General features: G+C 34.8%; 1 protein-coding gene across 5 annotated transcripts in view; it reads left to right on the top strand.

The window, feature by feature from the left end:
- The window catches only part of LOC149799405 (uncharacterized), a 50,249-nt gene extending 26,127 nt beyond the window's left edge, over positions 1 to 24,122 (top strand). For all 5 annotated transcript variants that reach the window (XM_089958745.1, XM_089958744.1, XM_089958742.1 and 2 more), the window contains 7 exons: positions 371 to 487; positions 1,273 to 1,386; positions 3,853 to 4,053; positions 5,391 to 5,513; positions 5,869 to 5,988; positions 12,319 to 13,092; positions 22,929 to 24,122. In XM_089958745.1, the coding sequence (XP_089814871.1) occupies positions 371 to 487; positions 1,273 to 1,386; positions 3,853 to 4,053; positions 5,391 to 5,513; positions 5,869 to 5,988; positions 12,319 to 13,092; positions 22,929 to 23,683 (2,204 nt within the window). In that variant the 3' untranslated portion in view covers positions 23,684 to 24,122. The remainder of the gene's footprint in view (positions 1 to 370; positions 488 to 1,272; positions 1,387 to 3,852; positions 4,054 to 5,390; positions 5,514 to 5,868; positions 5,989 to 12,318; positions 13,093 to 22,928) is intronic.
- The last annotated feature ends 749 nt before the right edge of the window (positions 24,123 to 24,871 follow it).

Below are 24,871 nucleotides of genomic sequence, written 5' to 3'. Positions count from 1 at the left end.
AAATGGGAAGGCTGTATAATATGACCACTGAAATGGGAAGGCTGTATAATATGACTACTGAATGGGAAGACTGTATAATATTACTACTGAAATGGGAAGACTGTATAATATTACTACTGAAATGGGAAGGTTGTATAATATGACTACTGAAATGGGAAGGCTGTATAATATTACTACTGAAATAGGGAGGCTGTATAATGCAACTACTGAAATGGGAAGGTTGTATAATACGACTTCAAGGGTTCATATTCAGCTCCATAGAAAATAAGTCACAGCGATCTATTTGTATTGCTCAGATGGTTTGGGATCAAATGTTTTAAACATTAAAATAAGATTCTGCAGAATGTTAATTTTTTTCATATGTCTTTAGCAGGAACAGAATTAATGAGAGTGAAAAGTGAGCCCCAGGACACAAATCTTGAGACCAACCATGTAAGCAGTACAGAGGAAGTGAACAGTGTACTGGAGAACCATGCTTATGAAAATGGTATATTGTTGCAATGAACATAACTGAGTCCATTGTCAGTCCAGCAATATATCTCAATAAAAAAAAGCAAGACATCTAGATTTTCGGTGGACAGTAAATTGAATTGAAATATTGACATAATGAAAATGAGTTTAGTTTCAACATCAGCCAGTTAATAAATTAAATAATAACTTTGAATGTTTCTTTGAGAGATTATTATAATAAGTGAAGTTTGGATCTGCTGCTTGCAATATATGAACAGATACAGCATCAAGAAAACACTTTGTGCTTATGAATATTTGTTCTTGTATTAGCAAGATGTAGATAATAAATTCTTATGGTGGCACAGCAGTGTATGATCTTTGTCTAGTGCCGAGGCATTTAGAGTGCTAAGTCTTGCCTCAGGACTTGCTACAGTAGCCGGACTGGGCTGGTCTGATTGTAGGATTCTAACCCACTCCCTTCAGGTTGCAAGTCTGTCACAAAAACCATTATACAATAGTTCCCTGTGACAGTGTTGATGGCAATGGATTTATTATGAACATTTTTAAGATTGTTATGATATTTTTGTGTGCAAGGTTTTTAAAGTCACATTTTGTGTATTATTGTACAATGTTTAGGCAAGAGAACAGTTGTGAAAACCCAAAGTCTTTGTTTTTTTATATTTGTTTACAATTAATTTGCACTGCTATATGTGATAAAGACTCTAGTGTGTGATAAAAACTCCAATGTGTGATAAAGACTCCAGTGTGTGATAAACACTCCAGATTTGTTTTGGTTGTACAGTTATTCAGTTTCTGTTCCAGGAGCAGGGTGCATTATTGGCAGCAGCAAGTCTGTAGACATGGACCATAAGGAAAGCTGTGTAATCAATCCAGGGTGCTTGAATGACGTCCATGGGAACCATACTGACCAAAGTGGTAGACTATTTATAAAAAATATCCTTTAAATTTAGGTTCTGTCATCTTGAAATATTCCTGCATCCATACATTTTAATAAATAATTTAGCATATTTGTGCCACACCTTGTATAGAAATAACTAAGGGCCTTTATGATATATTTACAGGCCTCCAACCCTTGTGATTTTCCTGCAAGTTTTACTGAAATCAGCTTTAAGTTATTGTGCTACTAGTCTAACTGATTTCATTGGATCAGCCTGAAGCTTAGGAGGTGTTACAATACCCATCTGTGGATTTGCATATTGACAAGTCATTGTGCTCCTGCAACTTTTTCTAGAGTTATTGCCCATTTACACTTTGAGAACAAGTAGTCCTATAGGACACATGGTACTAATTATATGGAAGAAATGTGAACCAGTCCAGAAATGGGTGAACAAATAATAGAGTATTTACAGGTTTGGTGATCCATAATTGGTTAATAATGAAAATTACAATTTTAGTAAAAGTATCTTTTGAGAGCTTATCCTGTATGTAATTTTAAAAAAATATAGACAAATTTCTACTGTTGCAATTTTTGCATTCTTACAGGCTTGACTTAGGAGTACTCGATAATGAAAGTAGCACCTGATTCATTTGGTGTAGAATCAATAACGTGTTTCATGCACATGTAAATAAACAAAATGCCGCGGGTCATTTTGTGTTCTCCACACATAAGCTTGCACCAAGGTTAGATGTGCATGGAGAATTATAGGTCTCATCATCAGCACCCAGAAATTTGAAATTATTGAATTTTGAATATGATAGTGTTTCCATATGTTTACTATTGGAGTTGAATTAGTACCGTGAGTCTTATAGTAGTCCTGTAGCTTTCAATGGATCACCATCAAACTATTTATATTGTTGTAGTCATCTGAAGATGCATGTGTTAACAGATCAGTGTGCTTTTGTTTTAGTTGTTGCCATTTTATCCTGTAGCTGAGTGTGGCATGAGCTGACTTGTTAATCTTGCCATAGCAGAGATAGGGTCTTCTTCAGGGTAATGGATGAGCCTTTTACCTATTCTTCTATTATACTGAACAAAATATTTAATGAAGAAACCAATTTTTTAAGTTAAAAAGGTTTCTTCAATAATACATTCCTATCATAATACATGCATTACATCACAGTAGTTCATTTTAAAACCTAATAAAGCATGCATATAATCTCCAGTAATAAATGAAGATTGGATGGTATTTGGTTCCAGTCCCTCTAACCAAGGGGAGGTCAGTGTTGTCTGTTGTTGTTATGGGGTTTAATACCATTTTTCAGCACAAGATAAGCTAGACATGGCAGCCAGTGTAAATGGTGGAGGAAGAACCCGGAAACCCCCCCGGAAAGAACCACTGACCCATGAGAAGCTACTGGCAAGCTTTCTCACATACCCACATTGGCCAAACCCGAGACTGGAACCCATGCAGATAGAGGTGAGATGGCAGTGATCTGTAATGGTGAGTGTTTTAGACTACTCTGCCACTCAGGGCCCTCCAGTGTTGTCTGACCAACATCTAATAGGGCAGATGATGTATAGCACTGTTGCTGCTAAAATACAAACTTAGGTGGGAGGGATTTGGGATGCAATAGATGTACTGCTGATTTATTATGATTAGGTAAGTATTATGGAAAAAGTCAATTTTGCTATATAACAAAAACTGGTTTCCTCTATGTAGCTGTGCTGAAAAAGATACATTAATTTGAAATTTTATAATATAAAAAGGAACAATAATATAAAATTTTATTTTACAAAAAATAATTTAAGATTTTATTTTACAAAAATGGAACAATAATTTGAAATTGATTACTATTTTATCTGAATATGTCTAGATCAAAATTTGAATTGCTTATCCCTATTGCTGATTGAAGAGTTGTTGTATTACAGTGAAACTCAAATACCTAGCTCATTTCTGGGACAAATGTTTCTCTTTCCTGCAGCCTACAAAAACAAAGAACAGCCAGTAGAACATGAACCCAAAGAGTATGTTATGCAGCATTTCAAATTTTCAGAGGTTTACCGTAATTTTAGTCTTGGGATATCATTATTTTGATTGATACCATTAAAGACACAGAGAAACCAGAGAATAAAATGTAGCAAAGAACAAATAAAATAGTAGAACATATTGGAAATTAAATAATTTTCAAGTAATATAACATTGGAAATGAGCTCATTTTTAGATTGAATTCAACTATTTTTCAGATTATAAATACAGAAGTCCAGATGCAATAATTTTTTAAAATTTCATTCCTTTTGTTTTTGTGTTTTTGCAGTATTTTCTTGTAAATAATAGATTTTGTATGCCTCCTGATTCTGTGAGTACTTGAGAGGACAGTTTCTGTGGTATTGTCTGTATTGTGAACTGCAAAATATTAGTATAATCTTCCCCAGTAGTAGTGTCAATAAGTTGTTCTGTGGAATGCTTGTTTTTAATGTATCTGTTTTTTTTATTATGATAGCTGTTGGTGAGCAAGATAATTGCAAAAAGCAACTTTGTCATGTTGAAGTACAGACAGAAATGGAAGGTAGAGAAATAGAAACCCAGACAATATTGACTTGTGGGGATCTTTCCCATTTTTCTGATGAAGATTTGAAAAATGAGATACAGCTCAGGAAGCTGCTTAGAAAGCGTGCCTTGGAAAATAGCATATCCCACACAGGTATATCAGTCTTGTATATTTACTGGCATTATTTAATTAGAATTAATTATTTAAATATGAAAATGAGGGTAATGCTTTAACAGTATAATTGAATACTCTAAACAAAGAGCTTTAAATGTATTTTGAAATTTCTGAATGTCTTTGTATTATGTATATCTACAATTTTTGTAATTTTTATTTGTGGTTGTAAATTGTAGTGATTATCTACAGCTGTATTTGGATGTATATGCATAGGGTCTATTTTAAGATGTTACCAATGTAAAATTGCATAGGAACTATAAATAAATACATACAAATGTGTTTACAGTTACAGGCAATACAATTATAAGTAATTATATTGGTAAGATTCTGCCATTGGTTTGGTCTTTGTTCATTCACCAGGATTTGAACACTGGTCGCTGGGGCTTTATTATTGATCAGTGGACAGGGATTTGAAACAACCCAACCCAACCCCAATTTAACTATGTTACTGTTCAATGCCATTGAGTACTGGCAATTGTTTTGTACTTGCCCCAGTTAATGAAGTTGATCAGATCAACATCCCCCACCCCTGTCATGCCCCTTTTCTGAGAAGTGAATCTCTCCCCCACCCCCTTCCATTGCATGGTGACATGAATGTTCCTCTCCTGGTTTCAAGGTAGGATGGATTTGACAGGTTATGGAACTGGTCTGTTTTCTTTTGTGCCAACAATTTGGAGAAGGGCCACCATTCACCCCTAGATGGTCTAGAAGAGATCAGTGATTTCATTCACCTTAAAGCTCTGCTTGTGGTGTTAGACCCAGACACACTTAACAAGCTGCATTGTGATGCGGGCAGCCACATTTTGATGTCTTCATCTCCAGTAAGAGATAGGAAGCGGGCTCATAACCATGTCCTTTCCAATTTTTGGGACTCAAATGAGTACTCAGCAGAACTGGTAGCAGTAGTCCTTCCCTCACCACTGGGGTCCCCCATTCCTTCCCAACTGTAGGGTCAGCTGTTGGAGGATGAGACAGTATAGGTAGTTAATGGAGTTAAGCTTAAGGAGAAATGTTTGCTCCCTCCCCCTTTCCTCCCCCACCCCCCAGGTAACGGAAGTTTAGGGTAGCATCTCGTCCAGATTTTCTGTTGCTTCTACACTCTGTGATGGTTTGGGAGTTAATACAAAATACAGAAGTTTCTGGGGGACTTGAGTTCACCAAGCAGCATGAGGAGTGGTTCTTCTATATATGATATGCTGGTTTCTCTTTCCATAAACCAGCTTGGCCCTTTATACTTTCCTTTTGCACCCATTTCCCAAACTGGATATATCAGCTCGGACCTGGGCTCACCTTCAAGTGCCTTTGCTGTTTTTCAGAATCTTCACCAAGTAAAATGCAGAAAAGAGGACGAGGACGTCCGAGAAAAGAACAAAGTGAAGCCCCAAAATTAACTACACCCACAGCAGATGTTGCCAACACATCCAGCCATCAAGACAAAAGTAATCTCCTTTATTCCATTGCAACTGCAACAAATATTGCTGACACCCTTGTTAAAAAAAATATATATTTGAAACTTTTACATGACCCATAATAGTGCTTGTTTCTTATTATATAGTGAGGGAAACAGTATTTTACAAAGAAAGATTTTAGCTATGAAATTGAAGTTTACTTATTTGGAACTTAGAAATGGCCCTGCCAACTTTTATCTTTGATGGAATTTACATTAAAATTGCATGTGTTTTTCTACTTTTTTGTAAAGTAATGTTTGGAAGCACAGCTGGTAGCTTGACATACTTGTATTTTGGTGTTGGAGACTTCAGACTTGACAAAGTTTCTTAATTTGTTGTTTTTCAGAATCTTCCAGTAAAATGCAAAAAAGAGCAAGAGGACACCCGAGAAAAGAGCAAAGTGAAGCCCCAAAATCCACCACACCTGCAGTAGATGTTGCCAAAACCTCCAGGCATCATGACAAAAGTAAAGTCCTTAATTTCACTGAAGATGCAACAAATGCACAGTTGGTAGTTTCAGACACACAATCCAAGAGTATCAGGTTTGATAACCACCCATTCCAGTATATGTTGGCTGCCTCAGTGCATCCTGGGGAAAGTCATTTAGCTCTCAGTTTCTTGACACAGTATAGTGTTAAAAGTGCTAAGTGCCATTAAAAACACAAAAACAACCAAAACATGAAAAAGGAAATTAATGTAATTAATTACTTTACTTACTATTTAAAATCTCAACACATTGCCAAGACTATCCATTCTTATGTGTCTTGCATTTACATGTATTGAGACAGTAGTCCCATTTCAATGTATTGAGACAGGAGTCCCATTTATATGTATTGAGACAGTAGTCCCATTTACATGTATTGAGACAGTAGTCCCATTTACATGTATTGAGACAGTAGTCCCATTTACATGTATTGAGACACTTGTCCCATTTCAATGTATTGAGACAGTAGTCCCATTTCCAATTGCAGGGACAGGATTAACTGTCATCTTCAGTCTACATCAGCCACTGGCGTATGTACCTATCCAACACTTTTTAAATTCCTTCTCACAGATACAAAAGTTACTGTCCATAGCAAATGGAATCAATTTATCAGAACTTGTTGTGTGATATGTTAGATGTTCAATATGGCAACTGCCATGATGTCCACATGAGCTGACTCAACAGAAAAGCTTGTTTGTGAAAGATTTAAATTGGAAAAACTGCAATGTGATGTCTTCTATGGTAAATTTAATAAGCACTCTGTGTCAGTTTGTTTCAGCTGCATTCTGCAAGATAGTGTAGTGGTAGATGTTGTTTGGGCTAGTTACAAATGCCAGCTGTCAGCTCAGACTGTGTATTTTTGGGGGGTCTTTAGCACAGGAGAACAAGTAGGTCATTAAGCAATTGGAGTGAAGGCATTGCCCAAGGATACAAAATATTAGCTGACCTATGCTGATTTGTTCACAAGATTCAAACCCTCACCCTTTGGTTGCAAATCATGCATGCTAACCCTTGGTCTGCTGCAGCTCCTCAGTTTGGAATGAAAAAAAATTGGCTAGCAAAGATACAACTCTGTCACAGAAAAAGATTGGATAAAGACTGACGATGGCTTCCTATTTTGCAATAAATTAATGTGTTTGTAAGAGTATTTCTTATGGTTATGCCATACACATGTCCACTGAGGCACATATACACATATAATGAAACACCATAAGTTGAACAGTTATATTTGTTTCTAAATAAATGCATGTTCATCCAAACCTCAAATAATTTTGCTAGCTTTCCGCATCTTTAAAGCTCTCAAAACCTACCAGTGTAGTCGAGAACATGTGATTTTGATGGAAGATGTTTTTTCTACCATCTAATGTGTACAGATTTCATATTTGTTCTAATTTGTACTTGTCCATAACAAAGGAGAAAATTAAGGCAATGTTATTAGCCATTGTAATATTTGTCTCCATATGACCTGATTTACTGTATCAAAGGATGCATTATTATGTATCAAAGTGCAGTTAAAAACAAACAATACGAACTATGCCAGATAATGAAAAATACACATATATACAGTCAAGTTTATGTTTCGGCGTAAAACACAGGCCAGTCAATCACCTGTTGAAGTACAATCTTATTTCTTTTGACTGCCAAGTGTTTCTGTTTCCCACTATCATACCCATTGTTATGTATATTTATATTTTGTAACTCATGTTACATGATTGTATAACTATTATGTTTAATTTTTGTTCATGACATTAAATTGTAATGATCTTCTATAATCAAGGTATTAAAATTCGAATTAAGAGTGTAGATTACATAGGATCAATAAATAGTTGGTGACATAGATTTTTATGATCATTAATAATGACATTAATAATAAAACTTGTTGACAACTTTGGGTTAATTTCTCATTGGCTGGCAGGTTCTTAGAAGAATTAAGTTACTTCCCATTGGATGGATTAGGTCAGGTGGGGATACTTGTGAAGTGTCACATAGCTAGTAGGCTGAAAATGCATTTTCACCCCTAATGCTTTTATACATTCCCATTTTGGAGTCCTATTTCTTGTGTCCTTGTTTTATCATCTGTTTACAGATGTATTTAATGTTGTGTTTTGATATTATTTGAGAGGAAACATTTCTTTAGATTATTCATTGGAATTATAAAGTGCTCATGAGCAGACTAAAATGTTATTGTGGGACTATTGAGAATTATTCATATGAGTTCTAGACAGTGTGATTTTGATACATCAGGACTGTTGGGAGACAATTACATTTCATAATCAGAAATTCATTCAGAATATTTGATATTTTTGGGACTTGAATAAAACCTTTTTTTGATTATTTTAGATTCAGTTCATAATACTCTTAAGTTCTTATTAAATTTTCATTTTATAACTTTGACAATTAAATTATTTGGTATGTTTTACCAAACTTGTTTGTTTTGCTTCTTCCAGTTAATTAAAGACCATTTTCAAAATCTTTTATTGCTACTCCTAAATGGAAAGTCAGATGATGTATGGTTGGTCCTAAATGAAAATGGTGCTGATCTAATGGCCAATATTTCTGCCACAGCAGCCATCTTAAAACTCTTTTTACCGCTACTTCCCCTGAATGAATCATCATACCAACATGGTGTGTTCACTAAAAGACTTCTTATGATATCAGGTTGGTCCTAAATAAAAATGGTGTCTAACTCGTATCCATTACAGATGGCACAGCAGTCATCTAAATGAAAGTCGTATTGACATAGGGTTTTCAACAAAAGTTTTTGTATGCTCTGTATTTGGTCATGAATGGAAATGGTACCAGTCTGATGTCTGATATTGCATCCACAACTGTCATCTTACAAAATCTTGTTATAGGTTGTAATTGTAGTTGTTTTAGGGTTTAATGCCATTTTTCAGCTCAAGATAGGCTATACATGATGACCAGTATAAATCCTGGAGGAAGAACCAGGGAAATCCCCGGAAAGAACAACCTACCGATGAAAAGCTACTGGCAAGTTTTCTCATATACCCACAATGTCCAAGCCCAAGACTAGAACCCACACAAACAGGTGAGATAACAGTGATCCGTAATGGTGAGTGCTTTAGTTGTTTGAGGTACTCCTTATGGAATGGTCATATCAACATAGGGTTTTCACTAAGACTTTCTGTAATGTTTAGTTTGTCCATAATGAAGCTGATCTGACGTTAAAAAAGCTGCATACTTTTCTAGTAGCTCAACAGAGAGCAATCATTTTACTGCACTATCAATTTGTATCTTGAAAATTGACCGACTGTATGATCCATGAGGTACACCCGTATCATGTAGTTAGCTTTCAGAAAGGGTGGAACCTTCCATAACTATGCAATTTCTGTCTTTCAAATGGTTCATTGTAAAGGTATATAGTTGGTTCCTTAAACATAGGTAGAAATGGTCATTAATTTTTGCTGTACTTCCATGTGGCATCATTAGATTTCTCCAGCTGACAAGTAAATGACATATGTCGATGACCCAGCGTCACCCAGAATATTTTGAGAAAATAAAATCGTGATGAATTCATGAAGGCCAGAAGAGAAGCAAACGATTTTGCAAACGAGAGGGAAATAATCAACCGATATATTGAAGACAACTGTCATTCACGCATGACATGGTGTTAGGTGCAAAATAGCCAAGATTGAATTATATCCTTGTCTACTGTTTGACAGTATCTCAGAAATAAAAATCATTATTTGAAAACACATTCACTTGAGTGCAAGTGACAATCTTTTCGCCAGCGCGGGTTACAAAAGTATCATTACTGTTTACCTGCAGACATCAGTGCACCTTTGTATTAATTATACTATAGATGCCAAGCACATAGAAGCCCTGGTGGTAAATAAACACAACTGGCAGCCAGCAGTAGTCTTCTTCTTTGAACTTACCAACAGTTTCAGACAAAGGTTATTTTTATTACAAAGCAAGCCGACCTCTGAAGCCGAATTTGGACTCTGAACCCGGATTTTTTAAAAAGGATATCAATACAAAGCTTATTTTATTGCAAAGCAAGCTGACCTCGAAAGCCGTATATGGATTCTTTTAAGTTTGCCGATTTTTTATTTTTGAATATACAAAGACGGCCAAGATGTGGAAGTTAAATTTGGTTCCTTTTCACTGGTATTTATGAAACTTAATTTAACTTGTAACCTGCATAATATGATACAGATTTTAAACTTGGTCTAACCTTGTTGCCAAATTAATGCTCTTCTGGGCAGAGACAGAATGTGAGAAAGGTAATGTATTTTTTTCCATTTTTTTGCTGCATTTGCATGGGGGTTGTTGACTGTTGTAGCTTCCATGAATTCTCTGGCCTTGTTGAAAGTCAGACTTTTTCATTCTTCAGTCATTGCATATCTTTTTTTTGTTTCCATTTTGGGAGTTTCTGGAGCAAGAAAAGTGGTCACTACGGCAAGTAGCCCAAGGTCTTTAACATTATATGGCAATCCATTCTGGCTCAACTGCCCACACCTGGCACAGACTAGAATCCATATGCAGCCATTCTTAATGAGCTCAGTAAGCTACTACTTTAGTTTCTTGCTCAACATATCACATGGCTGAAGGCCCAGACTGCATACTTTTCTTAAAATGTGGCATGTTTCAAGATGAAAACTGCATACTTTTCTCAAATATTGCTTGGTTGATGACGTTCAGGTGTTAGCAGCTGTTTCAAAGAAAGTTTTCCCATTTATTTTACTTTAAGGAGTTGTTGTTGTGAGCTTAATGTCATTTTTCAGGACATGGTAGGCTATACATTGTGGCCAGTATAACTGGTGGAGCACTTCAGACCACTTTGCCACCTGTACTTTGAGCAATCTTTTGCAATTATAGTATAGAACTCCAAAGACACCAAAGCCTATTTGCCTATGATTTCTTCAAATATTAACCAATTGTTCAATTAGCTGACACATAATCACTGCCAAAAATCCAAAACTCCAGATGTCTGTGATGAAGGATGGTGCAGTTGAGCTTGAAAGACTCAAAATATAATGTCCGATTTAAGTAGAAAATAGTTAAGAATATAATGATTCTCATGTGATGTGTTACATACCTTGACTATATGACATATCTATGCGGTATGACATACCCATGCAGTATGATATACCCATGCAATATGACATATCCATGCACCATGCAGTATGACATCCATGCAGTATGATATACCTATGCAATATGATATATCAGTGCACCATGTATGATATACCCCATGCAGTATGACATATCCACGCACCATGCAGTATGATGTATCCATGCACCATGCAGTATGGTATACCCATGCAGTATGACATACCCATTCAGTATGACATATCCATGTAGTATGACATTCATGCAGTATGATATACCCATGCAGTATGACATCCATGTAGTATGACATATCATTACAGTATAACATAACATGCTGTCTGCAGACATTGTAGCAATATGACTGAAATTTTTTAAACCTACATTAAAAATCCAAATCACACACACACACACGCACACACATAACATGCTGTATGAGATATCCATGCAGTATGAGATATCCATGCAGTTTGACATTCTGTTATATCCATACAGTATGACATATCAGTGCAGTATGTCATATACCATTATATGCATATAGTATGACATATCTATGTAGTATAACATCCATGCAGTATCACAAATCTATACAGTATCTAATTTGCAAGCACTTCAACAAACAAGTTTAGATCGTATCTTAACTCTTGGCAATGCTGTCAGTGAAATGCCACTCTGTTGCTTAAAGAAAATGGCGAATATGACTTAACTAGCACCATTTCCAGTCTCCTGACAATACTCTTTTTGGTTTGGGATCCATATGTTTGGCTTCTTTATTGTGCAACGGTCAGTATGTTCTATTGGGAATAAATGCATTTAGTGGTTCCTGGTTTCTTATATAGTGACCTCCAGATTTTTGCATTGTCATCTCAGAAACCACTTATAACAACTTATGACCTATCTTGAATACATTGGATGTTGAAACATGTGTACAATGAACATGAGTAGATTCAATTTAAAACCAAAGAGATAAATAATTGTTTTTAGGAGAATGGTCTTGTATTCAAGTGCATAAATGATGGTGTTACTGTTGCAAAAGAGTCTTAATGACAGTACATCAGCAGAATATTTGCAAATGTAACATTACCAGTTCATGGATTTTACTGCCAGAAATTTTGACTCTTGACCAGCCAGAAAGCTTGTTACATTCAGTTGTATGTTTAGAATGCAGACTTAAAGAATGAGACTTCCCCCTTCAGGATGAGAATAAGTCCTTGATCTGTATTTTTAAAAATGTTTCAGAATTGTTACAAACTGAAAAGCCAAAAAGAGGACCAGGGAGGCCAAGGAAAGACAAAGCCTTCAAAACAATGCAATATGCAGCAGATGTTGCCAACATTCCTTTGCAACAAGACAAAGAGGCAAGTTCTGGTTCCATTATAAATGTAACAGATGTTGCCCATATCAGTGGTGCTGGTGTAACTGTGCCTGTGTTTGGAGTAGCAGGTGAAACAGCTAATAAACCACAGAAGGAATTGTCTGTGTCCACTGATGCTGATAGTGCCCCAGAATCTGCTGTACACAAGCCAGAGGACACTGAGGATGTTACCCAACTTTCAGATATTCCTGTAATCAGAAGGAAGAACAAAAAATTCAGCTTAAAAGAGAAAGAAAAAATTGCTGAGGATGCTAAACTGCATGGTATAAGGCCCACAGCTGCCAAATATCACATTGGAAAAAGCACAGTTTTAAGTTGGATGAAAGCTGATTTTTCCAGCAGCGTTAAAAGGACAAAGAAAGGGTCACTTATTGGAGACAGTCGACCCCTGACATATTCTCCACAGAAAGAGGTAATGATTTTATCTTGGATACTTTCTATGCGGGAACAAAAACAACATGTAACAATGAAGATGTTGCAGAATTATGCCACATCTGTCATTCAAGAAGAAAACCCAAATTTTCGGGGATCACGTGGATGGGCATCTTTGTTTTTCAAGAGGCATGGACTCATATTGAGAGGTAGAAGGTCCCTGTCCCAGAAACTCCATGGAAAGTTAGAGGAAAAGACACACAGAGGTACCTAGTATTTTAGTGGGATTCTACAATTCTTTACTTAGGCCTTATACATTATGTGTGCCAGATTCATTCATTCATTCATTCATTCATTCATTCATTCATTCATTCAGAATTATTTTGGACTGCTGTGAATTGAATTATTTTCTGGGTTAAATATTTGTGTGGTGTAATTTGTAAAAGAGAAAATAAAAAGGACATTTTCATTCACATTTATATTCATGGGTTTGGGAAGGAGTCCTGTGCTTGTACAAGAGATAATTGGTTCTTGGGTCACTAAATTCACTCTTTGTAGTAACCACAAAACCCACAGAATGAATACACCATTGAAATAGGGTATTTTCAGTAGTTGCAACTAAAATTTTATAAGGAATGTTCTATAAGGATGATAACATGCGTAAAGTTAGATTAGTTATCATTTTGGAAAATTGATATTTTTACATTGCTAGGCGGTGGTTCATCCCAGGGTTTTCCAGGGGTCTTCCTCCACCAGTTATACTGGCCGCCATGTTTAGCCTATATTGTACTGAAAAATGGCATTAAACCCTGCAACAACAACAACATAGCTACAGGTCCAGTTGATCCAGAATCACTTGAAAACATTAATTGCTGTGTCTTTTCTCACACTACTCCTAGTCGAATGTTTATCCCCAAGTAGCATCCACAGGAATGTACTCTGTCACTAATTGTTTGCAAATTATAGATGAAGTAGTATTTATCAATTTATTATATTTGTAGATTGAAGATCATAGACTTCTTTTATTTAATCCTACATTCATGATAATGCTGTTCAATCCATATTTCAGTTCATATTTCACATGCCTTGATTCCAGCTACTTAAGTGTCTTCTTTGACATCCACACATATATTTTTAGATGTAGTAACTGTTATAATTTATAATTCTTTTTGAATTTCATTCATACAGTAAAGATAAGAGTATGTCAAAAGATCAAAGAGAGGGTATGTAATAATTTTTAAAAATGCATATATGCTTTGTTCCAAGTTGGAGGAAAGAACTCATTTTATATGCCTTATGAATACACCTTAACCTGATGGCCTGAGACTTGTTCATTTAGTTGACCTGAAACAAAACATGTGCAGTTTTGTTTATTTATCATGTACACAAAGAAAAGACTATGTTGGTGAGTGAATTTAGTTAGTATATGTTGGTGAGTGAATTTAGTTAGTATATGTTGGTCAGTGAATTTAGTTAGTATATGTTGGTGAGTAAATTTAGTTAGTATGGCAATTTTTGAGATCACATTACGTCTCCATAACAGAAAGCCCTTGTAATCGATATAGTGAGCCTCACATTGTTTTCCATAACAGAAAGCCTGTGTGGTTGATATACCAAGATTCCATCAGTTTTCCGTAACAGAAAGCCTGTGTGGTCGATATATTGAGATCACATTGGTTCTTCATAACTGAAAGCCAGTGTGATTGACATGATGAGCTCACATTGGTTTTCCATAACATGAAGTCCTTGTGATCAATAAAGTGAGCTCACATTGGATTTCCATAACAGAAAGCTTGTGTGGTCAGTATATTGTAGGTTATAAATTGCTGAAGATTTCCCCAACGTCTTGCATACTTTCTATTGATTTTATTGTTTCTTTTAATAGTAATTTTTAAATTTGTTTAAGAAATTTTAGTTTTCATTACTTAATAAGAGAAAAGTCCCAAAAACCTAATTTTCTTACCAATCTGTCTGAGAGTTCATTGGAGTATGATACAGTAAGGCTATGAGTGACAGAAAATATTAATGATGTCAAAATAGAACAATCATGTTATTTTGAAGTGGGAAGTAAGGTTTAAAAAAGGCCTTCTTAAATTTCTTAAATTTCTATACTGTCATGTTATTTTGAGGTGGTGAGTAAGATTTGAAATAGGCATTCTTATATTTCTGTACTGTCATGTTTTTTTGAGGTGGGAGTAAGCGTTGAAATAGGCATTCTTAAATTTCTGTACTATCATGTTATTTTGAGGTGGAAACTAAGTTTTGAGATAGGCATTCTTAAAATTTTGTACTGTCATGTATTTTGAGGTGGGAAGTAAGCTTTGAAGTAGGCAATCTTAAGTTTTTGTACTTTAATGATATTTTGAGGTGGAAAGTAAACTTTGAAATATGCATTCTTAAATTTCTGTACTGTCATGTTATTTCGAGGTGGGACCGCTCCGGTGGCCTAGTGGTTGGAGTGTCCGCCTTGGATGTGAGAGGCCGTGTCTTTGATCCCAGGCCGAGTCAGAACAAAGACTTACAAAAATGGTACTAACAGCTGCCTCGCTTGGTGCTTAGCATTAAGAGGTTAGTGTTAGGACTGGTCGGCCTGATATCAGGATAATGTGACTGGGTGGGATATCATGCTACATGTCTGCAGCATGATGCTCCTGTGCTAGATATCACTATAAACTGTCACACTGCCAACATTGTAGCGATATGACTGAAAAATTGTTAAGGCTATGTTAAAATTCCAAATCACACACACACACATATTTCAAGATGGGAAGTAAGCTTTGAAATAGGCATTCTTAAATTTTTGTACTGTCATGTAATTTCGAGGTGGGAAGTAAGCTTTATAATAGGCAATCTTAAGTTTCTGTACTGTTATGTTATTTTGAGTTGGTAAGTAAGCTTTGAAACAGGCATTCTTAAGTTTCTGACTTGTCATTTTATTTTGAGGTGGTAAGTAAACTTTGAAACAGGGAATCTAGTTTCTGTAATTTCATGTTATTTCAGGATGGGAAGTAAGCTTTGAAACACATTCTAAAGTTTCTGTACTTTCATGTTATTTTGAGGTGGTAAGTAAGCTTTGAAACAAGCAATCTTAAGTTTCTGTACTTTCATGTTATTTCATGGTGGGAAGTAAGCTTTGAAACAGGCAATCTTAGGTGTCTTACTTGTATGTGATTTTGAGCAGGGAAGTAAGCTTCAGTGCAGGGAATTCTCAAGTTTCTGTTCTAATTAAACATAAGTAGAATTGTAATGGAAACAAGCAAGGAATCAATGAATAATCTGTAGGGATTTGTTGACATTCATAATAATGATCTCTAAGTATTGGTTATTCCATTGATTCCACTCTGAACATTTTTTGACAACTGCAGTCTATCCATTAGTTTGTCTTTGAACTTTTATTCCTTGTAAACCACTTGGTGAAACTTGTCAAACGTGATATATACTCTTTAGTGTGGTAGCCATATACAATAGATATATTTCTTTTGTCTCTCTCTCCTGGCAATCCTTGAAGTTTGAGGCAGTGGTCAAACTTCAGAAATGTCATTTCCAGTGGACTTTTTATTTTAATCAAATTATGTATGTAAAATAGCGCAGGGAGACAAATAATATATTCAATGAATTTCAAGATTAATTTTTATATTTCCTATTCCCTTCGAGGTGGCAGTTGTCTAACTTTGTATTTCACATTAGGGAACATGTAATAGAAATGTATTATAGATGTGCAATAACATGTTATCAAATGATGTACTGGTATCAATTAAACATGTGGAAACTATATTTTTATCGATTTTATGCATATTAGTAGGTAGCTAAACAGTGGATTAGAGAAATAGAATAGTCTAATATATGTATATATATATATATATATATATATATATATATATATATATATATATATATATATATATATATATATATATATATATATATATATATATATAGAGAGAGAGAGAGAGAGAGAGAGAGAGCTGTACAGGTTATTTATTCACCAGATTTCCAGTTACTATTTTCTTATTATGGTCTTGTATGTGATTTAACATACTGTTATGAATATACATTTCACTGTTTACTTATTCATTGGATGTTGAATTTCCTAATTTCTATCAAAGACAAAACTTTAATTTTTTAATTCATTGCTTTTACAATATTTCTCCATGACTGGCATTTCTAATTAAGTCTCAGTTAAATGTTAGAAAGTCATAGGACACGTCAGGTTTTCCAAGACATTTTTATCTCCCCAGTCAAAGGCCATGTCAGGTTCATTGTTTTCCAAGACATTTTTATCTCTGCAGGTCAAAGGCCATATCAGGTTCATTGTTTTCCAAGAGATTTTTATCTCCCCTGGTCAAAGGCCATGTCAGGTTCATTGTTTCACTAGAAGTTTTTTTATATCTCCACTGGTCAAATGCCACAAGAACTTAATGCTATGGTACTACTGTATTTCATGTATTTTTTCATGCCCTTTACTTTTTCGTACACAATTCATGTCTCAAAATAATAATTATTTAAATGTATATTTTTTCATAAACATCACATTGTATATTTTGAAGAAAAAACCAACTTATTTACGTTTGCAAAAGAGATATAAAGAAATACCGTATTGCCATTTTGTTTTTACAAACATTTATAACTATTTGTTGGTGAGAAAATAAAATGATTGATGCATAAGTTTATTATCATTACAGTATCTGCTGGTGTTTATTAACAAATGGATAAAGGACTTTCACAGAGCCTATCTTTAAATATTATCATTAATTAGTTCTTCTTATTAAGTCCATCACTGTAACAAAACACCACATGCATTTTAAAATAAATTTGGAAGCTCTTTGATGTTTTCTTATCCAACAAAAATTATATCTCAGTACATGCTAAAGTGAAGACCACAGACCATTGATCAACGAGTCTTATTGTTTCATTATAGTCATGCACTAATAAAATATAAAAACCTTGTCATTTTCTATCATAAATTTCAAGGACTCCGTTAAATCTATTTGTATATATACATATACTGTCTTTTAATTACTTGTACTGTTTTGACTTGGATATAATTAACATTTTATCGCAAATCTATTCTTCGATATACCCCACTATTGTTATCTTTATTGGTGAGTTCGAATAACAAGTAATGATTATGATCTCTTGTCCTTACAACATGTGCTCAATCACACATTGACGGATTTTCCTTAAGAGAGCCTCATTTCACTACTGGCAGCCTTGCTGATTTGCCCTCTTCTGTTGATTCTTGCCCTCTAAATAACATTGCATAGCCATGTGGTTGTTGTGACACTGTATATCATAATTAAAACAAGAATGAATACTTGATTTAGAGGTGTTTATTGATAATGGAATATAGTAGGGTCATAATACATGATGATTATCACAATTGTCAGGTAACTGAAAATAGTCTTTTTTCTATTTGCAAGAGGTGCAAAAAAAATTGCCCTGAATAAATACAGTCTTGTACATTGACAAAATTTTGTTTCATCTCTCTCTTTGTCTCACACACAACACACGCTCACGCACATTAACTAAAATATGATTTCAAGTTTAAAATATTTTTATTGCAATTTGATAATGGGGTTATTGTTGCTGCAAGAATACAAGTTGCACTTAATTTCTTGACAATATGGACTCCTGTTGTTGCATACAATTTACGAATAAATAATACCCATAACTAATACATGTTCAAACCATCTTAATCATTATGCAAACATTATACGGCATAATGGCTACAAAGTATGCTCTAAATGTAGACGAGCTTGCAGACGGAGACATTAGTCTTACAATGTAAGATGTATCGCATGTTATGTATGTTTTAGTGCTATGTCCCAGATGCCCAAAACATAAATACCAGCATCGAGGTCTTACATGTAGGACTAATGGAGACATTATTCCCTCTCTCTCTCTCTCAACTGCTCTGGTGGCCTAGTGGTTAGAGCGTCTGCCCAGGATGCAGGAGGTCATGGGTTCTAACCCAGGCCGAGTCATACCAAAGACTTCTAAAAATGGTAGTAACAGCAGCATTAAGAGGTTAGTGTTAGGACTGGTTGGCCTGGTGTCAGGATAATGTGGCTGGGTGAGGCATCATGCTACTTGTCTGCAGCATGATTCCCCGGTGCTGGACATTACTTTAATCTGCCACACTGCAGACATCATAGCAATATTTTGTTCCTTCTAAACTACTTAGTGGAAAGTCATCAAAGTTGTATACTACGATCAGCTCAATTGTTTTTTTAAATTGTACCACTGTGATCGTCAATGTGGCCACAGTAGTGACCATCTTGAAAATCTTGTTAGTTCTACCATTATTGAAAGGAAGGTTGCATTGACACTGAGGTTTTCATTTAAATACTTCTTTTTTTACTTAGGATCTGACTGCCAACGTCTTGAAAATCTTGTTATTACCTTTGGAACAATTATTCATACAAATCTGAAGGCTCATTCACCACTAACAAAAGGCAGGTGGCCCAAAGTAATAGGAAGAGAGGAAAGTCATGCTAGCACCTTTATTTTACCCATTCTTGGCATACAACCATTTGAGTAATATTAAACTGTAATGGCTTCCATATAGCTTTCCACATTGAGGAAAAAACAAACCAAAAAGTAATTTAACCCTAAATCCCTTTTCTATTGTTGTTGTTGTTGTTGTAGGGTTTAATGCCATTTTTCGGCACACGATAGGCTATACATGGCGGCCAGTATTAATGGTGGAGGAAGAACCTGCGAAAATCCCGGAAAGAACCACAGACTCTCGAGAAGCTACTGGCAAGCTTTCTCACATACCCACATTGGCTGAATCCAAGACTCAAACCCACGCAGACAGAGGTGAGATGGCAGTGATCCGTAACAGAAAGCGCTTTAGACCACTCGGCCACTCGGGGCCCCTCCCTTTTCTATAAACAATATATTACACTTGTACAGTGGGAAAAATTCTCAAGAATTATTTTTTGCACCAGCAAAAATATGTTTTAAATTACAAGGAAAATGCCTTTGTCATTTAAAAATATTTGGTCTCTTACTTTGCAGAAAATATTTAGCATATATGTATGTGATGAAACCACAGCATGTTAGTATTTTTCAATTGTAGTTACATTGGTCTGTATTTTTCCATACTAGGGCTTCTTAGTGCTTTTCAGTAGTAGTTAGAATGGTCTGTATTTTGCATACTAGGCCTTGATAATGCTTTTGAATGATAGTTAGAATGGTCTGTATTTTTCATACTAGGGCTTCTTAGTGCTTTTCAATAGTAGTTAGAATGGTCTGTATTATGCATACTAGGGCTTGTATGTGCTTTTGAATGGTAGTTAGAATGGTCTGTATTTTCCATACTAGGCCTTGATAGTGCTTTTGAGTGGTAGTTAGAATGGTCCGTATTTTCCATACTAGAGCTTGTTTGTGCTTTTGAATGGTAGTTAGAATGGTCTGTATTTTCCATACTAGGGTTTCTTAGTGCTTTTGTATAGTAGTTAGAATGGTCTGTATTTTCCATACTAGGGCTTGTTAGTGCTTTTGAATAGTAGTTAGAATGGTCTGTATTTTCCATACTAGGGCTCTGTATTTTCTATTTTAGGGCTTGTTAGTGCTTTTGAATAGTAGTTAGAATGGTCTGTATTTTCCATACTAGGTCTTGTTAGTGCTTTTGAATAGTAGTTTGAATGGTCTGTATTTTCCATACTAGGGCTTGTTAGTGCTTTTGAATAGTAGTTTGAATGGTCCGTATTTTCCATACTAGGGCTCTGTATTTTCTATTTTAGGGCTTGTTAGTGCTTTTGAATCTTTGAATAGTAGTTAGAATGGTCTGTATTTTCCATACTCGGGCTTGTTAGTGCTTTTAAATAGTAGTTAGAATGGTCTATATTTTCCATAATAGGGCTTGTTAGTGCTTTTGAATGGTATTTAGAATGGTCTGTATTTTCCACACTTGGGCTTGTATGTGCTTTTGAATAGTAGTTAGAATGGTCTATATTTTCCATTGTAGGTCTTGTTAGTGCTTTTGAATGGTTTTAGAATGGTCTGTATTGTCCATACTAGGGCTTGTTAGTGCTTTTGAATGGTAGTTAGAATGGTCTGTATTTTCTTTACTAGGGCTTGTATGTGCTTTTGAATAGTAGTTAGAATGGTCTGTATTTTCTATACTAGAGCTTGTTAGTGCTTTTGAATGGTTTTAGAATGGTCTGTATTTTCTTTACTAGGGCTTGTATGTGCTTTTGAATAGTAGTTAGAATGGTCAGAATTTTCCATTCTAGTACTTGTTAGTGCTTTTGAATGGTAGTTAGAATGGTCTGTATTTCTTTACTAGGGCTTGTATGTGCTTTTGAATAGTAGTTAGAATGGTCTGTATTTTCCATTCTAGTGCTTGTTAGTGCTTTTGAATGGTAGTTAGAATGGTCTTTATTTTCTATACTAGGGCTTGTTAGTGCTTTTGAATGGTAGTTAGAATGGTCTGTATTTTCTTTACTAGGGCTTGTATGTGCTTTTGAATAGTAGCTAGAATGGTCTGTATTTTCAATATTAGAGCTTGTTAGTGCTTTTGAATGGTTTTAGAACAGTCTGTATTTTCCATACTAGGGCTTGGGTCGAGTATCACAGGCAGAAAAATGATACGTGAATCTCATTCTTTATTTATACAATGAAGGAAAGGTCTGATTTATGTGCTAAAGGAAAGGTCTAATATGATTTATATAATGAAGGAAAAGTCTAATATGATTTATATAGTAAAGGAAAATTCTAATATGATCTATATAAAAAGGAAAGGTCTAATATGATTTACATAAAAAGGAAAGGTCTAATATGATTTACATAAAAAGGAAAGGTCTAATATAATTTATATAATGAAGGAAAGGTCTAATATGATTTATATAATGAAGGAAAGGTCTCAAATGATTTATATAATGAAGGAAAGATATAATGCAGGAAAGGTCTATTTTGATTTATACGAGAAAGGAAAGGTCTAAATTGATTTATTTGATAAAGGAAAGGTCTAAAATGAATTAAAGAGCAAACACATGGGATCCATATTTGGTTTGTTTGTGTTACAGTCAGTATATATGATAAATGTGATCAATGCATTCACGGGTATTTTGACCAGTCAGACAGCAAATTGCATTCAGTGTTGAGTTGAAATACAGACCTGTTATGTGTCTAGGCTCTAACAAACAGTAACAAAAGAAAGAGTGAAAACAACAGGCTTTGAAAAAATTTAGCAAATAATTTACTTCGCTGTAAACCCAATGTAAAAATGAAAAAAAATAAGAACTTACGGTTTTAAGAATCAAATCCAAAATAATCCAAGAATAATCCATGAATTAAATTTTAGGAGTCCTGATAATGAAAAGTTCTAATGAATTCAAGTTCGAGTCCTGACAAAAAATCCCAAATGGAAGGCGATAACATGTGCTATATCCTTTACATTACAAATGTGTCTCCAGTTCTTTGCTGATTCACAAACAATATTCCAGTGTTTGAATTTCCAAATAAAATTTAAAGAAGTGTCTTTGTCCAAGAATTCTGTACGAGCACTCAGATATTTCCAGGAAGAAAAAAAAATCTTTTAGAATCCAAATAATTTGAATAAAAATTAAAATATAACTCTTAAAACTGATCACAAACAAACACTTTTCCAGTGTCCAAGGTAAAAGCCCAAACTGAGACATATCTCTAAACATCATTAATAAATCTAACTACTGCCAATTTCAGAAAATCCAGAATTGTGAAATAGAGCTGTTTACAGTCTAAAATCACATACTCCCAGTATGAACTTGATAAAAACCCATCATTTTACTCTGAGAATAAAATAAAACTATAAAGTTGTTTACTTGTCTCAATGATTTCTGAATCAAGGTCAAGAACTAAATCAAAAATTGTTTCTATTATTAGGTATTTATGAAAAGATTCAGATCAAACTGAATTTTCTGGAAAATATCAAATTCCTTGTAAACAAAATTACATTACTTTAACATGTAATGAAATTAAAAAATAAAAAGATTTTAAAACTTACAAACAATTAAATTAAATCAAACATACATAACAGACCCATACATAACATTTCCACTATCAGGATGAAAATAACTTCTTGATCTGTTTTCTTTTTATTATGATTTTTCAGAATTTCCACAAAGTGAAAAGCAGAAGATAAAAACAGGATGGCCCAAGGAAGACCAATGTCAAGCCCCAAAAATATCTCGACCTGCAGAAGATGCTGCTAACATTCCTTTACAGCAAGACGAAGAGACAAGCTCTAATTCCATTGTAACTGTAACAAATGTTGCCCACACCAGTGGTGCTGAAACCCCTGTGCCTGTGCCTGAATTAGCAGATGAAACTGACAATAATACTTCAAACAAGGATTTGCCAGGGTCTGTTGCTTCAGACCCTGCTGTGGATGAGGCCAATGACACTGAAGATGCGAAATATGTTATCCAGCTTTCAGATATTCCTGTCGTCAGAGGGAAATACAGAAAAATGGACATGGAAAAGAAATTCAAAATTGTTGAGGAGGCAAAGCTGCATGGCATAAGGCCGACAGCTGCCAAATACAGCCTTACACCAAGCACTTTGGGAAACTGGATGAAAATTGATTTTTCTGCAACAGTCATGAGAACAAAGGATGGGTCACTTCTTCGTAGTGGCCGACCCCTGACATATTCGCCACAGAAGGAGGTAATGATTTTATCTTGGATACACTCTACACGGGAACAAGGACAATATGTATCATTGAAGATGTTGCAGAATTATGCCGCATCTGTCATCCAAGAAGAAAATCCAAGCTTTCGGGGAACAAATGGCTGGGCTTCTTGGTTCTTAAAAAGACATGGTCTTGCTCTGAGAGGCACAAAGTCCCAGACCAAGAAATCTTCTTAAAAGCAAGAGTAGGTGCACAGAGGTTGGGTAACTCATTATCTGGCCCTTGCACATTTTATCATATGTATATAAAAGCTGGAGTTCCAAGTATTTTAGGAGGATTCTATGACTCAATAAATTTTACCTTTTTGAGATGGATTTCATATAGTTCAGTTAATCAAGAATTGAACTGCATGTTGTAAAACAGCAATTCTTTCATTCTTGTAAAATTCTTTTGGACTACTGAGTATTAATTATTTTTTTATATAAATTTGTTTGGTTTTTTTAATTACAAAAAGGAAGGTCATTTTGTTTGAACTTGTATTCACAAAGTAGGGGAAGGGGTTCTATTATTTGCAAAACAAGATGATTGATCATTGAATCTATGAAGTCATTATCTTGTAGCAACCATGAAAACACAAATTGTAATATCCATTATAAAAACATTCATTTCACAGTATTTACATTCCAGTCTTTTAGAAAGAATATTCTTCAGGAAGGATATAATATAAAATGTTGCAGTTTTCATTTTCACATCTGTCCTTAAAAAGAATATTAATATATAGTTCGTACTGAGATATTGAAATATATTAGTGGGAGAAAAATGATATTGTCACTGTGGCAATATCATTTTTGTTGCCACAGTGGTGATATCACTTTGGAACAATTTTTTTTCTCCATTTAGTGAGTAAAGTGAAACCTATCTAGAACAGCCACCCATGGGATAAGTCAATGGTGGCCTTTGTAGGCAGGTGACCTTGGAACGCAGGTTTAGCTCTCAAACATGACAAATTTATTTATTGTAACCTGAATAGCATTGTTATTAGTTTTTGTATTTCACCTGTTTTATTATTAGCAGTAGTAGTAGTATGCTACCAACATACATGTATTTAGTTTAGCTGCTTAGCTAAAAGAAGAAAAAATTATTATAAAATAAGTTCCACACAAGGATACAGTATCTTTAAATAGGTTTTTGACTTCCCAGTGACAAGAGGTGTTATTTTCTCTCCAGTAGAGAAATAACTGTGTGTATTTATTGGTACCCGACTCCGCTTGTCATTTAACGACTCAAAAAACCAGTTTGATAATTTAAATACAACCCCAAACACTCATCAAAACTACAACTGTGTACATGCAATCTTTTATACATCACTCTCGCTCTTTCTTAAAAACGCACATTTTTATCTCGTTATCAAAAGAATTAGTCCC

Source organism: Sinohyriopsis cumingii, chromosome 5 (assembly GCF_028554795.1).
Source record: "Sinohyriopsis cumingii isolate HCF-2022 chromosome 5, ASM2855479v2, whole genome shotgun sequence".
Lineage (NCBI taxonomy): Eukaryota > Metazoa > Mollusca > Bivalvia > Unionida > Unionidae > Sinohyriopsis > Sinohyriopsis cumingii.
This window is presented reverse-complemented; position numbering and strand designations above follow the sequence as displayed.